This window comes from Meleagris gallopavo, chromosome 4, assembly GCF_000146605.3.
Source record: "Meleagris gallopavo isolate NT-WF06-2002-E0010 breed Aviagen turkey brand Nicholas breeding stock chromosome 4, Turkey_5.1, whole genome shotgun sequence".
In the NCBI taxonomy this organism is placed as follows: Eukaryota; Metazoa; Chordata; class Aves; order Galliformes; family Phasianidae; genus Meleagris; species Meleagris gallopavo.
Window position 1 is genome coordinate 13,615,746 of NC_015014.2, and position 15,539 is coordinate 13,631,284.

Sequence of the window (15,539 nt, forward strand, 5' to 3'; positions counted from 1 at the left end):
AATGACTGGATGCTTAAAATCAGGATACGGGAAAGAAACTGTGGGCAGAAATGTGAACTAGGTGTATTCTTTGAAGGAGGCAGCGTTAAGATAAAGGCTGTCCGTTTGTCTGCCCTCTCCAAAGTGTTTGACGAGGTCTCTTGCCAAAGATGTAAAGGTGTCATGGAATAAAGGCGTCCTTTCTTGAGCTATAAAACTGAAAAATTAGAAGTGGAGAGCAAGTTTAACTAGTCAGGATTTTTATCAGGGCTAAAACAACTGCGTTCCCTGGCTGCGTTCAGGTTTAAAGTTTTCGGCATACTTAGAAATGTTCTGGAAATGAAATCTAGTGAAGAGGTGACAGTGCTCACCTCAAGCTAAAGTATTTAAGGTAATGGAAACTGAAATAAACTGCGGAAATCTGCAGAAAAATCTCATGACATTCAGTGTGTGAGTGAATTTTGATATCTTGTTAGTAAAATGAAAGCACAAAAAAACCTCTACAAATCTCTCCTTGTTTTACAGAGCAATCAGTTTCTGAAAACTGTGGCAGAACAGAATGTGGAACTAGAGCAGCTACAGAAACAACTGAGGTATAAACCAGGCAATTTAAAAACGATAAAAATCTTTTCTGTAGGCTTTCCTAACTTAAGTTTCTATCATAAACTTTTTTTGTCTTGCAGATTGTCTTGACAGTGATAGTTGAAAAGGTTTCAGTTAATGGCTTCTTAATGGCTTGCTATAAATGTACATCAGTACAATATCTCTAGTTATTTCTAGTCCCTGAAATAGGTAGCACTAGATATTTGATGTAAAGGAACGAAGTGTTCAATACCACAGCAAAACAGAAGTTTTTTTTGTTTGTTTTTGGAATACAATTTGTATAAAATCCAATTATGAATACTCTTTACAGTTTTGAAGTTTTGAACGTTCCAAGTAGTTGAAATTTCAACACTTAAAACTCCTGTTCTAAACTGCAGGCTATGTGGAAGTTAGTTAAAGAGAAGCTTTGTGTCTTAATGTTTATTTTTTTTCTTCTGTACAGTAAGCTTAGGACTAGGATCTGTTTATAAGTGCAGAGTTGGCTTAGTCACTGAAGATGTATTTCTGAGGGCGAGTTTTTTGTAACCTTAGATGCCTTAGCTAAGTGTATCTTGGGGAAGGACAGTGTGACAGGAAAAAAAAACAACACAATACCATGACAAAAATTAAGGTAATCCAGGTATTTGAAAATGAAGTATTTTGTATCTCTGACATCACACACAAGCTGCTGCTGTGTGCTGCTGTCTTTATAAGAGAGCACTATGTCTCTACATTTTGAACCCTGCTTGCACAAGGTAGCGTTGAAATTTTTGCGGGCAGATGGGACACCAAAACAGATGAAGTCTTGTGTTCACGTGCACTATGTGTATGTTGATCAACGTTTTCACATAGGCATAATTTACTCTTGCATGCTGTTAAATAGTAATTTTTATGCTGTAAGGAATTTTTCTTGAAGTTGATTCTTAAAAGTAATAAGTGTTTTCTAGTTCCTTTTATGACTTAGTTGTGCTCCAGTTTGCATTAATTTGTTTGCTGGTTTTTAACTTTAACATATACTCATTGGTATTAGGACAAATTCTAATACAAAGCCTGGATAATTGGGTTACAGCCCTGGTGGAGGGCAGTATATGTCTTTTTGTTCCCAAGACAGAGGAGTAGGAGTGCACTTGTTGCAATGGATTTTTGTACTGTGGAGAAGGTCTGGTACATTAACTTCTTTCCTTTTCTGTTTCTACTCTTGTTGAGCCTTTTTAGATTACAATGCATATCCATTAATTCTTGAGAAATGGTTAATGATTTGTAATTCCTAGTACAAATTGCTTTCAAAAGTGAAATCAAAGTCTGAAAAATAAATATCTGTATTTACATTACTGGATCACTTTAAGTTCCTGATTGCCTTGTCCTCCCAAATATTTATTCCACATTTACACGTTACGATTAATTCAGCGTTTCTGTCTCATTGTTCCACGTAATACGAGGAAAACCTCTTGCACTGTTATCAGAGAAGTTATATGAAATCTGACTGCTCTTCACAGTCATTTCAACAATGTTGTAAGAGTATGATTTTCCCCCTGTAATAATTCAAGTGTAATTCACAGTCTGTTTTCTCTACACAGGCAAGCTAAAGTAGATAGGTGGACAGCAAGTGCTAAGGTTGATGAAATGATCAGATTGACAAAGACGCTTCAAGGCCAATTGGAGAGAAAGGTATTCTAGAGAAAGGGGTAATTTTCTGTTGCAACTGAATGACTAGACAGTTATCTAATTGCTGATGTTAAATTAATCTCAAGTTGTTCTCTAATTTATTTATGTTTTATTAAATTTAGTTTATTTTGTATATCTTTGTTTTCATAAATGAAACTGAGGTGTAGCCTGGAAAACATGCATGTTCTTTCTAGGAAGAAGATGTGGTATCTGCCCAGCAAAGAGAAGCAGCATCTGAGAAACTCTTGCAACAAATGCAGTCTAGTATAAAACAATTAGAAACAAGGTAAAGACATGTTGTTGGATGTTACTAATGGGATATGTACACACACACAAAAAAAAAGCTAAATGGGAACACAGTTCTGGCAACTTACTTTCTGTGAGCTTAGTTGGAAAGAAGTATAGTTCTTGAATTAAGCTTTGTATTGTTAAATGAGTAAAATTACTCATTTGTTTTAGATTACATGTTACTCTCCAAGATGCTGAACAAATGAGAACAGAAAGAACAGCCCTGGAGAAACAAATCAGAATGCTTCAGACAAAGTATGCTAATTTAGAAAGGGAGAATTATGAAGCAGTTGCAAAAGTCCAAGACTGCGTACAGCTGTTAGAAGAAGCTAACCTACAAAAAAGTCAGGTAAGTCACTGTGAAGGCATTTCTTAGAAGCTAGAAAGCTTTCATCACCTGCAGTTATGAAGTGCCTATTTATGTTTATGTATATGTAGAGGTATACACACATACACAACCAGGTTTCTTTTATGTCTGTTGTACTAAAATGAGTAATGCAGGAGAGAACTTATGATAGGACCACACATCACTTAGTTTTGTCATACAGTATCAATCGTATTGAATATTTAAATACAAATTGAGCTGTCAGAATGAAAATGAAGGCCCTGTTATGAATTTGTGACTTAGTAGTGGTTAGGAAAGTTGAAACTGGAGAGACTTTTTTTTTTCATGGTAAGACAGGTCCAAGAGAGTGAGCTTTGTGTTCAACTTTGCGTTATCCTAAAGAATTCTGAAAAAGTGATTGTGTAATAAGTCAGCAAAACCTACAGTCAGGAAAAAAAAAAAAACCCTCCAGAGGATTTGAGTGTGTGTGCTAGATGGCAGATGAAATTCACATATGCTATACTGGCTGCTGAACTTACTGTTTTACAGTAGTAAAATGGTCCTATGAATACATCATGCGGTCCTCAGTGGTATTTAATAAAATTAGTAGTGTTTAAGTAATAAAATTAATAGGGATGTTTTAAAAACAAACACTGTGTTTAAAGGTTTATCTTAACGTGCAGTTTTGATTGGCACGTTTCATGTGAGACAGAAGAGCTAGAAAAGTGCAGGAGTCAACAAGACACGGGAAGCTGTAATAAAAGGTTTTAAACAATATTTGATTAAACTCTTACGGGATAATGCTTATGCCAAAAGTGTAGATACAAAAACAATCAAAGAAAAATGGAAGAATCCACCAAAACTTCCTAAAGGCAGGGTCTAATCCAGCAGGTTTAAAGTATCTATTGATTCAAACACACTTTAAAAAAAAACTCTTCCTTTTTTCCAGTTCTCCATTTTTCCAAAGTATCTACTCTTTGCCCCTATAGGAGACAGGGTGCAGGGACTGGTGTCTAATATGGGCACTTTTGTGTTTTCATGTTAAGCTTCAGCTGTAATCAGGCTGAATTCCAGTTTGCTGGAAAGACAGAGCTTCAATGTGCCTAACAGACTTTAGCCAACAATAAATTAAGTCTAGATTATTTAATGCCAGTGGGAACAAATAAGGAATCTTAGAATTTATTCTGCTCAGGCTAGCATGTTGAGCAGTTGAGCAGTTAAGGAGATAAACATTCTCCTTTAGCCTGAAGTTGCTTTTCAAACATGAGGAACGGCCTTATAATCTAAAACAACTTCATTCCTTTGCAATACAAGAGTTAGCATTGTCTTTTTTGTTCATGCTGATTTCATTTCTGTGACAACAGAGGAAGTCCCTGTCTGGAAGGAGGGTCTGAAACTTTAAAGGGATCAAAATGTTGACAAAACTCTGGGGTTCTGGTTGTTAACAGACTGCCATGTGATTTGTGTGATTCTTCTTGCTACACGAAAAAGATTATTGTCTGTTATAGACATTCTTCTTATACATTTATAGTGTTTATGATACTCTCTGGCATGCTACTTTCTTTCCATATTTGTTCTTAGTCTTCTGCATCTCATTTGCTTTATGCTCTTATTTCCAAGAACTCCCTTCACTTATTAGGCTGTGTTCAAAATGGGAATTAGAAGTTAAGTTTTATGTCCTCCAGCTCTCGCTGGCTACCTTTGAATTTGCTAGGTCCTTTTTCCTATTAAGATAATTTTACCTTTACAAGCATTTCCCCGAAGCCTCTCTATGAGGAACACAAAGTTAAAAATTTTTTTTTTCCACCGAAGTTTAAAAACCAGAAAAATTTTCATTTGAAAAGTATTGGTAAAATGTATAAGTCTCATTTTCAGTTAGTTGTGTATTAGAACATCAGAACAGTGTTTTTCAAACCATTTTTGGCAGAAAGAAGTGGCGGATAAAAATTAAGGTGTAAATAACATCTCTGAGGTGGTTAGTGAACATTTAAGATAAATAAGAGTCTTGTTATGAACGACAATTTCGTGTTATGCTCTAGGAGGAAAATTTTGAATTTGCAGACACTTGTTAATTTATTTCTCTGGCTAGAACATCCTTCATTTTGCTAAGTGGGCATTTTATGAATCAATAAAAAAACACAGCCTAATATATGCAATTAGTTAACTCAATTCTGGTCTCTCTTGTCTCTAAGAGATGGTATGAGGGACTAACAGGTTGTCACATTAGTGCTCCTTTTTTCATGTTAACATTGTAAAGCACCTAAGCTAAGTTTACAAAATGAGATCAGAATAATTCTTAGAGTATTTTGAAAAAAACAACACAAGGTGAATGGAGCAGTTGAAGAGAATGTGACACATGAAGTGTCATGTCATGACTAGAGAACCTTGTACAGACTGAAGTCATATCTACTAGTGACCTTGTTCATGCATTTCTCCTTTTATCCATCTACATGACATCTGTTCTTTGTGCCACCTAGGATTTTTCATCTCTTCCACCAAGAGTTCTGTATTACTTTTTTAAATTTTTCCAGACCAGCATCTCCTATTTAACAGTAGTGCCTTTCCTTCATCCTTTGCTGGAAGGGTTCCTTACTGCACTTATGTTCTGTAATGCCCACCATCTTTTCATGCTAAAGAACTCTTTGGTTCACTATTATCCACCATGAAAGAGTTTACATATGCATTCCTTAGCTGCTTATTGATTTTTACCTTTGGTTTTCTGGGAGGTAGATAGGACTTAGTCTATCAACCATTTAAAAAAAAATAAAATAAAAAAAAATGTGCTCAGCTCTATGTGTGTGTACTCCTGTACATGTACATTGATTCTTAACAGAGATCTTCGTGTCATTTCTGTTCTTGCTTTCCTTGGATCTTGGTGTCAGCTGCTCTAAAACACAAGGCAGAAGGTTCTTTTGAACACTTACTACGTGTGGTTTCTTTTCTCGCTGCTAGATATGATGTCACAACTGAAACATTATCAGTAATATTTCTGTTCTTATTTTTCTTTAGGCACTGTTTAAGAAGAAACAAAAGGAAGAGGAAATAAAAAAGCTGAAAGATGAAATATTTCAGCTCACAGAAGATACTGCTGCAAGAATTAGAAAGGCAGTAAGTCACGATGTTTTAGAAAGAACCAACTATGAACTTACAGTTAAAAATCAAATCATTATATATTATGCTTGGTCACATCAGCAATTTTCTTGTGTTTTAATTATGTAAGTAGTTAGGACAGTATACTGACAGTATTATGCTCTTTGGCCTTATCATCTAGATAGTACTCTTCCAACCCAAATGATATTCTTACAACTCTCATGAACCACAAGTACTGCTGTCTATGCAAATACTGCTGTAGAGAAGGTGAAGATGTGGCACTTATTTTAGAAATTGTTTTCAGTAGCATGTGGTCTCATCTTGGAACTTATTGATAATTTTTGTATACATTCAGGTGTTAAGAATTGTTGAGTTATGAGATTTTTTGTCATCTCAGTGCTTCAAAATACACCTCTTTTTAGACAAATAAGGCTCTTCCATGAAGTACAGCTAATTATAAAAAAGTCAGTATTACAGCACACTTAGAAAAAAAAACAAAAAAACAAAAACAAATTGGTAGAGAAACTACAAAATTTTATAGTTATCTGTTTTTGTAACGTTTGTTCTTCTCATAAGTGGCTGAAAATTAGGAGCTTTTTGATAACAAGCAATTCACAAATGAATTTGCTCTCTGTTAATGTCCCATCTGCAGTTAAAATAAGGTTAATCTTACCTCCCTGGAGATTCTTAACAATTATCCACATGTCAAATAGACTTGCTTTATTTTAAGGCAAACTCCAGAGGAAGTCTTATATAAATGTGCTGCCAATGTCTTTTGCTGCAAGTAGAAAACACTGTAAATCAGTTACCTGGCTTGTAATTTTTCAATGCTGTAATTGACTTTGCCTCCTTTAACTTTCTTCATTATGATAGAAGTCTGTTATAGAAGGGTTCATAATGAATAAAGATATTAATTAATATATACGTTTTTGAAGCTTTTAAAATGAGGATTATTTGTTTCTTCTCCTTAGTGATAATAAAACAAACAAACAAACACACACACAAACAAACAAACAACAACAAAAAGCACCCACAGAATTGTGTGGATTACTTAAAACTGCAGTATTTAATGTCACACGTGGTTTGGAGGAGGCACACGAGCCAAAAAGCAAATAACCACTGTCCGTTTGTGTCAATGCTGCACTAATCAGAATTTAGAAATTCAGACATGTCTCCTATTTCTTATTTCATGTAATCCCAGTGAAAGAGAATGTATCAAAAGCATAAGGAGTAAAATTTTAGGCATTGTCATATTCCTCTAGGAGTAACAAATATTTCCTTTATTACATGATCAGTTACACAAGTTTCGGATATCTTGCTCCTAGTGAACAGCAGCTTTCTGGTAGTCGTACTGTTCTTTTTGTAAGACCTTGTTGCATGTCTTTCTGCTTTTTTTCTAAGTATTCTCTATTGGATTGATAACATTCACGTGGTACCATTTGTCAGCTGTTATAGTCTACTATTTTTGTATATGAGCACCACATAAGTATAAAGCATATTTGAGGTAACAGTCTCAAGTTGTGTTGGTGAGGTTTAGACTGTATATCAGGAAGAAGCTCTTCGTGGAAGTAGTAGTTACGCACTGGAACTTGGAAGAGTCGCCATCCCTGGAGATATTTAAGAGATGTGTGGAGTGGTGCTTAAGGACACTGCGTAGGGGTGGACTTGTAGTGTTAGGTGGATGGTTGCTATTGATGATCTTAAAGGTTTTTTCCAGTCTAAATGATTCTGTGTTTCTGTATGTAAAAATGGGATGGAGAAACAGTTTGCAATATTAATTATTCAGTTTTGCTTTGCTTTTGATCACAGGTAGACTCTGTGAAGAAACAATACAATGTACAGATCTCTCAATTAACAGAAGAACTTTTAGCTCTTCATATGGTATGGTATGGTTAACTTTTGAGAATGCTTGCGCTAGCAAAACATTTGAGACTTCAGTTAATCAAGTTAAATGTTTAATTAAATATAAAAGTAAGTCAAGTAAAATCCTACATAATACTATTAGCAGTTTGGTGAAGAGGGGGTTCTTAGTTTTAGACAAAGAGGTCAACCCTTTTGATACACTTTCTTGTGTGTGGGGAAGTCTCTGGACTTCCAGAACTCGCTAGAGACATAATAGCACACCAATGTGGTTAAAAGCTATTAGTCTACTTTATTGTTAAGCACTGCTCTATACATGTTAGCAGGGCATTCTGCAAAAACGCTCTGCAATCGTTTACACAGAAACTTATCCAATCAGAGCCATGAGATGTTCTTTGTTCTTCAAAAGGTGTCCTTGATACTGCTTATCTTGCTCCACAGCTGCTGCCATGAACAGTTTCTTCTTACGTTCCCACACTTGTGTTTCTCTTAATTATTAAATAGAAGTTACTAGTGATTAGTTGCAAATAAGCATACTTGGGTCAATAACGGTAGGCTTGGGATACTTTCATCTTGGCCCGTTTGAGAGGTTTTACTAGAATTGCTTTGTTTACAGTGTTTTCTGGAAGGAATTGTGTCTAGATTTGTATTATGGCCAGTAGAAATATTTTTTAACTGCAAGAGAAACTTCCATTTCAGCCCCAGCAATCTATCAATTTGTGTGCATACATGGTGTACTGATAGGCACTGATACTGTGTGGCCCTGGTGTTTCAGTTGCACTTAAAAGATACAAGTATGTGAATAGCAACTTTCTTACAACACACCGTTCTGATCTCTTCTACCTGTCTGGATTTGCCATAAGGCTAAGGCAAAGAAATGAGGGCAAGTAAGCAGGTATATGGAATAGAACCGATTCTGTTTTTAGTTCTCTGCACGTATGTAAGTAGTGAGCTAGATCCTATCCTGTGTCTCTTGTGCTGTCAGGGGAAGGGGAATGAGCTAGACTTCAATGTACCTGTGTAGGTCCTGCAGGATCTCCTATAGGGCCTCATATAGCTCCAATAGATCCCACTATAGCTCTGGATCTGTACCAGGTCTTCACAGGTGCCGTTTGCAGACAGCTTAGTACTGCTGCGTAACAATTTCCTCACTACCGGTATAGAGTGTCTTCACATCTCTTTTGTACAGCTTTGTTTGCGTAAGGGGCAGTAAGCAGCAAGAGTAGATGGTAACGTAGTGTGTGGAATTTTTATCGTGAGTTATTTATAGATGTAAAATATGAATGAGACGTTTATTTAAATGACTTTTTGAAATAGGAATGTGGTGAAAAGCAGGGTCAAATAGAACGAGCCATTAGAGAAAAGCGAGCAGTGGAAGAAGAACTAGAAAAGGTAAGGCAATTGTGTGCTTTTTACATCATGTTTAAGATCTATCCTCAGTATGAAAACGTCTTCATTTTATTTTTTTCTCACCTCCCATGTTTTCCCCTAACACTAGAATGAAGGATTATGCTATGATCTTTAATTTCCTTATTGGTTGAGTTGATTTTCAGAACATATAATGTGCACGTCAGTATTTTAAGTTTTAATCTGGAAAAGTAAAGTTTTAATACTGAACTGAAAAAGAGCATTCTTTGAGAAGCGTAAAAAGTAAAAGGAGATATTTGACGTGATCTAAAAGAACACTGATACATGTTCCAAATCAAGCTTAAGCACAGCATGCTGAAAACTAAATGCATGCAAGATCTTGGAATACCTCTTTAGAAGCAACACCGAAATTCAATTATAGTCAGTTTTGTTTTAAATCCCTGGAACTACGACATCTGTGGCAGTGGGGAATAGCCTCTTTAATCATTACTACTGTGTCACTGTGTCAGTAACCAGTGAAAGGTAAAGATGATGTGGCATGAAATTGTATTCTTCAGATTTGCAGAGAATATGGAGGACGTGAATCTGACGATAGAAAACTAGAGCAACTGCATCAGAAATATCTACTTGCAGAGACTACAAAATGTGACCTGCAGCTGAGTCTGCAGACAACACAACATAAACTGAAACTGCTGGAAATGAAGTAAGTAGTGGACTATAAATCACTATAGAAGTATTGAAGGGGGACAGCAGACCACAGAATGAAAGCTTTCCTTTACAAAATGAGAACTGCCAGCGGTTATTCAGATTTTCATTGTTTTATAAATTACTTTGTTTGAAATCTTGCCGTGTGTCTAAATACTGTTTGTAAGAAAGGTTACTCTCTGAAATCGTCAGGCAGAAATTATTACTCTGTAAAGTCATCTACACATAACAGTCCACGTTTACATAGCATACTGAATTTCAGGTTTGTTCTTAAAAGTAATATATGTTATTGCAGTTTCAGTAGTACAATGGTAAAAAGTACAATATGATACACATCTTTAGGTCAGGTTATTCTCAGAATGAAAAGCCTAGGGTGTTGGGGTTTTTTGTTTGTTTGTTTTTTGTTTTTAGAAGCTTTTGCCATTTACACATTCAGATTGCAAACCCTATCTATTGTACAGAACAATCACTTACGGATCTGGAATTGTTATTAAAATGAAAAGCTGCTCTTTCACAGTGCTGTTTCCTGAGATGGATAGAATGTTGGGATGCTTTCATGAATTCCCTAGACTTGATGAAATACTTCACTGACTTGTGCATAGTCCTGCAAACTTCCAGGAAGCAGCAGGGGAACGTGTGCGTATTGAGTCACACCAAAGATCTGTCCCAAATGTATGAGGGCTGCTCCAAAAAGTAATGCCTCATACTTCATTGTGTTGACCCACGATGGCAGAGGTGGCTGATGGTGGTAAGGCAGTAGAGATAGTAAGAAAATACTGGTGGAAAGCTTGATGTTGTTGCCATGCTGTAGATGGCGGCAGAGGGGCAGTCTGATCTGACAACATGGCATCTGACAAAGCAAAAGTGTGTCACTGAATTCCTCTGTGTGGAAAAAATGGCTCCCATTGACATTGATTAACACTTGCTGAACATTTGTGGAGCCCAAACAGCGGATGTGAGCACAGGGAGGCAGTGGGTGGTGCATTTCAGCAGCAGCACAGCGGGTCCTCCACAGGTACAGACTTCTGCAGGCATGGCATGCAGGCTCTTGTTCATAGCTGGCAGGAATGCACAACTAAGGGTGGTGCCTATGCTGAAAAACCTACACTGAAAAATAGAGCATATTCTTAAATAGAGAACACTATCAAAACCACGTGTTCTCTTTGTATCTGTTGTAGTATCCATGGAAATTAATGGGAGGCATTACTTTCAGAGTAACCTACGTATATGTCTTCTCCAATACTGTCCAAAAAAGTAACCTATAGAAAAACTGAATGCTAGAGAAAACTGATAGCGATACATCATTGGCATGTTTGCACTGCTTAAAAACATACAATGCCACATCTGGATGTTTATTTTTTTAATTATTGCTCTTACTGTTACATGGACTACTTCAGTCTCAGTAAAATCTTCTCCTCTACAACATCGTGTGGCACTGAGTTCCATACCTGAAATACAACCATATGAAAAACTTGCTTTTTCTATTTTCAGTTTGCCTCTATTACCACTAAAGGAAGCAATAACAAGGCAGTATCATACTAGACTAACTGATCTATTAAGATTTTGTTGCTGTCTACAGATATAGTCTCCTCTATCCCCAAACCATCGCAGCTTCAGCAAAGTGACAGTAGGAAAAAGTAAAATTGACTGAATTCATGACTTTAAAGAAGAGTCTCTTTCAGCTTTGAGGAAGAGAAATCTAATTACCAGAAAAATATCTGTAACTTGCAAAGCATTCTGGATTCAGAAAGAGAGAAGAGTGGCTCCATCGGTGAACAAAGGTTAAAGCTTCAGCAAGAGAATGAACAATTGCAAAAAGAAATTGAAAGCTTGAAAAAACTGGCCTCAGAGGCACAGCAAAAAGCCAAAATAAAGGTATGGTTTTGTAACACTCTAATGCAATAAAAAGTACAGCAGTGATAGCAGGGTAGCAAAGTCCTAGGCTACAGCAAGTGAGGATATGCTCCAATGCAGCAGCTATAGACACAGAAACAAAAGAAAAAAATGTGCTTTCCCTTGGAAGGCCTCAGGTGGGCAGGGATATCCAGCAAAATACAGTTGCCTCCACTGCCAGCCCTTAAATGAGGTCTGGAAAGGGGTGGATCCTGGCTCCACCCCTACCATTCACTCAGGTACCTGAGCTGCCCAGAGTTGGCCCTGCCTTCTCACCAGGTGCTCAATCACTGGTTCAAGCTGTGTCTTAACATTTCTGCTACAGGTTTATATGCTGGTTTTAAGGCTGAGGTTTGCTTAAGAAGATGGCATTTCTAGGAAAAAATATTTGGAAGTTTAAAATGAAGGTGAAAGTTTCAATGATGCTTGCTCTTTTTCCTTTATAAATAATTTTGTTTCAGCATTGTGTGTCCTCAAGATTTATTTAGTAGCTCAGTCTCTGCTAACTGAACTTGATAGAACATTTGGGATCATCTTATCTTATTGCATAGGCTGAATAGTCCAAATAGTAAAAAATTTTCTCCAACTGATTTCACTTAGTCTAATTCTAGATCTCCATTAATCTACTGTCCTATTAGGAATCTCTGTACAACTTTAAGTGTAGTGTTCCTCTACTTATATGTGCACCACATTATCAGAGCACTGTGTGGCTAATAAATACAGTAGTGTGGTTGTCAAACACTGCTGGTGTGCATTCTGGAAAAGAACGTTTTTCACTGCGAATAGTTGCAGACAAAGACATTTAGCTGAAAGATGGAACTTCTTTTTGAAGGGTTCCATTAAATGCACCTGAACAGACTGCATTATGGGATTATGTAATAATAGCTAACTTAATCAGATTAACGCACCTTTGCCTTCGGAGAGGAATAGCAGCTTTGATCCCTGATGTGTTTTCTAAATGTTTACAGCAACGAAGATTTCAGAAAGTTTTATTAATTATGAATGAGGAGCACCTCATCCAGTTACCTTTTTATGCATCAAGATAAAATAAGTCATGTTAAACAAGCAATCTGATTCCAGCTGTAGAACCCTTCAGACAAGCTTAACAAAAAGGAAGCAGCTAAAAAGCACGTACCGGAATTTTCCATGTCCTTATTCAGACAGGATACCATTAGTCACAGATAAGATTTGTGGCTTGCCTCCATTTTCCTCTGATGCACAAAAGATTTAAGATGCAATTAAGAAAGTCCTAGCGGATTTTGACTGGGTGAAAAAGAAAAATGTGTTTCTATAGGAAAAAAACACAAGTGATAAAGATTATCCTCTATTGTCAGTTGCACAACTTGCTTAAAAAGTTTTTGCAAATGTGTGTCTAGTTGAGTATATAATTACAAGTTTATTACACATTACATGCTTTCAACAAATGTCTATAAACGTAGCTCAAGCGTGTAAAAAAAAAAAAAAGACTTGATTGTATCCTATTTGTATTTTTTTATGTAGATAAGCACTATGGAGCATGAGCATGCTGTGAAAGAACATGGATATGAAGTTCGTCTTAAGGAAATGGAAGACATGAGTCAGAAGTCTACTGCTGAACTTAGACATCTGTTGACAGCTCAGCAAAAAGCAACAAGTAGATGGAAAGAGGAAACAAAAGTGCTTACTGAAACTACAGAAGCTAGGATCAATAAGTTAAAGTAAGTGCAATTTTGTTGTTGCTCTTCTGGCTGCTGTTACTGTATCAGTTACTGTTTGAAACAAGGTTATACCCATGGTAGAAAGGAAAGGAGAGCAGGCCCAGGAATAGATGATGTGCTTCTAGCAAACAGAAGAAACAGTGTTCTCTTTAGAACCCTCTGACGTGACTCCTAATGAAGCTAGCAGCTAATAACTGACATAAAAATTTTGCATCTTGTTAACATGTGTGAATTTTGTTATAACAAAAACTAAATCTGAGTATCTTTCCATTTTTTTCTCTCAGAAAAGCTTTCCCAGTTTAGAAAAACATAGCTTTGTATTATGAAGACTCCTGTCTTTATGATTATTCAGAGCAGTCTTTAAGTAAGCATGAAATAAGTCTCTAGTTTTTAAGTTAGAAAAAATGTTTGTAGAGGCACATCTTATGTTCTTTTTGAGCATTCGCTCAAAAATGTATGAGGATACAAATTAGTTACGTGATTGCCTTGAGCACAAATGTGATATAAAATTTTATCTTCATGCTGGTTGCCAGGTAACTGGCTCATTCCTAACACTGCCCATGTATTTTCATTTTTATAGCAGCTAGTCAAAAGATGTTGAACTGTTCTTTGTTTTTCATTTTTTTATGGTATCTAATGTATGGATTGGTTAAAGAGAACAAGGGAATGGAAACTACCGATGAGATATACTGTAGCCTTATATTAATGGGCATTTCGAATTCTATAGAGTATTTTTCAGACAAACGTATACGAAATACCACAGTTAAAAGGTTTTTGGTTTTTTTAGATTAAATGCTTTCTTTTTCATTTTCTTCTGATTAATAGAAGTGATCTGAGTCGACAAAAACTTCGTAATCAGGAACTTACTGCTCAGCTGGAAATGGCAAACAATAAAGTAATTGAGGTAAGAGTGATAGGACAATTGCGTTCAGTTACAACCTGATGCAAATACACTAGCATGCTAACAGAAGCCCATTAAGTATGTTTGATTAAAAAAAAAAAAAAAAACTTTATAAAGAAGTATATTTGACCGAGAAGACAGAGCAGGAAAACACAACTGCTTTTGACGACTGTCATTCAAATAGCAAAAAGACATTAACTTTGCTGTCAAATTATTAGAAAAGGCAAAGGAGAGATTACTAATTACTGATTAGATTACTCATGTGGCAGTTTTAGGCAGTTTAGGAAATGTTTGCAAAAACATGCCTTCGTACACATGCATACCTTTAAAAAGGAGGAGGTGCTGTGTTATGGGTAATGTGGCATACGTAGAGATCAGTTTTTCAGCATCCACAGTAGAGTTTACACTGCATGCGCACATATAAATATATAGATAAAAGCAGTATCTACTAAAAATGAGGAGCATTGCTGTTTTGGAATATGCATTGTTCAATAATTAACGGTCACTTCAGGAAACAACTGTCCTTCCGGCCTGCCTCATAAATCTGGGATGATAACCAATTCTGTATAGGAGAAATCCTTGCATTGTTTTTTGTAGCGCTCTACTATTTGCAGGGGAAAAACTGGGATGATTTGAGAACAGGTTTCTGAAACTAATGCTGAAGAATAGTGAAGACTTAATACATAGCTTCTCTTTGGCAAATGCTATCTGTAACAAAATTACGTCATTTCTATCTGGTATACTCTTCTCCCCTTTGAATGTAGCTAAAATATTTGTACTGTAATGTTGTGCAAATTAAATTACCTGCATTAAGATATCGTCTTTTATGCATCTTACTTCAGGAAGGTGAAACTTCCACTGAAGATGACTGTGACTGAGGAAGTCATATGATTCATAGTTGAGCTGGAAGTTCTTTATAATGTGTCAGCGCTGTGCTTTCAGTCTTACTGTAGGTGGTAAACAGCTTTGCTTGTAAAGGTCCTCTTGCTTTAAGCTTTTCACTACACTACGGATGGATCCAGAGAAGAGAACTTCATATTTGTAACAAGATACTTCATTTACACAGGATGAAAAATTAATGACGGAATGTCAAAAACATATCAGTAGGCTTCAAATGCGACTAAGCCAGGCAGAACAGAGGGCAGCTACAGCATCACAAAAGGTACGAAACCTTAAGAAAAAGCGC

General features: G+C 36.3%; 1 protein-coding gene across 1 annotated transcript in view; it reads left to right on the forward strand.

The window, feature by feature from the left end:
* SCLT1 (sodium channel and clathrin linker 1) overlaps positions 1-15,539 on the forward strand; it is a 42,642-nt gene that overhangs the window by 23,281 nt on the left and 3,822 nt on the right. The window contains exons 10-21 of the mRNA XM_031553254.1: positions 505-572; positions 2,139-2,229; positions 2,421-2,512; positions 2,686-2,863; positions 5,849-5,947; positions 7,739-7,810; positions 9,107-9,181; positions 9,715-9,860; positions 11,545-11,737; positions 13,256-13,452; positions 14,278-14,356; positions 15,420-15,515. Of these exons, the coding sequence (XP_031409114.1) occupies positions 505-572; positions 2,139-2,229; positions 2,421-2,512; positions 2,686-2,863; positions 5,849-5,947; positions 7,739-7,810; positions 9,107-9,181; positions 9,715-9,860; positions 11,545-11,737; positions 13,256-13,452; positions 14,278-14,356; positions 15,420-15,515 (1,386 nt within the window). The remainder of the gene's footprint in view (positions 1-504; positions 573-2,138; positions 2,230-2,420; positions 2,513-2,685; positions 2,864-5,848; positions 5,948-7,738; positions 7,811-9,106; positions 9,182-9,714; positions 9,861-11,544; positions 11,738-13,255; positions 13,453-14,277; positions 14,357-15,419; positions 15,516-15,539) is intronic.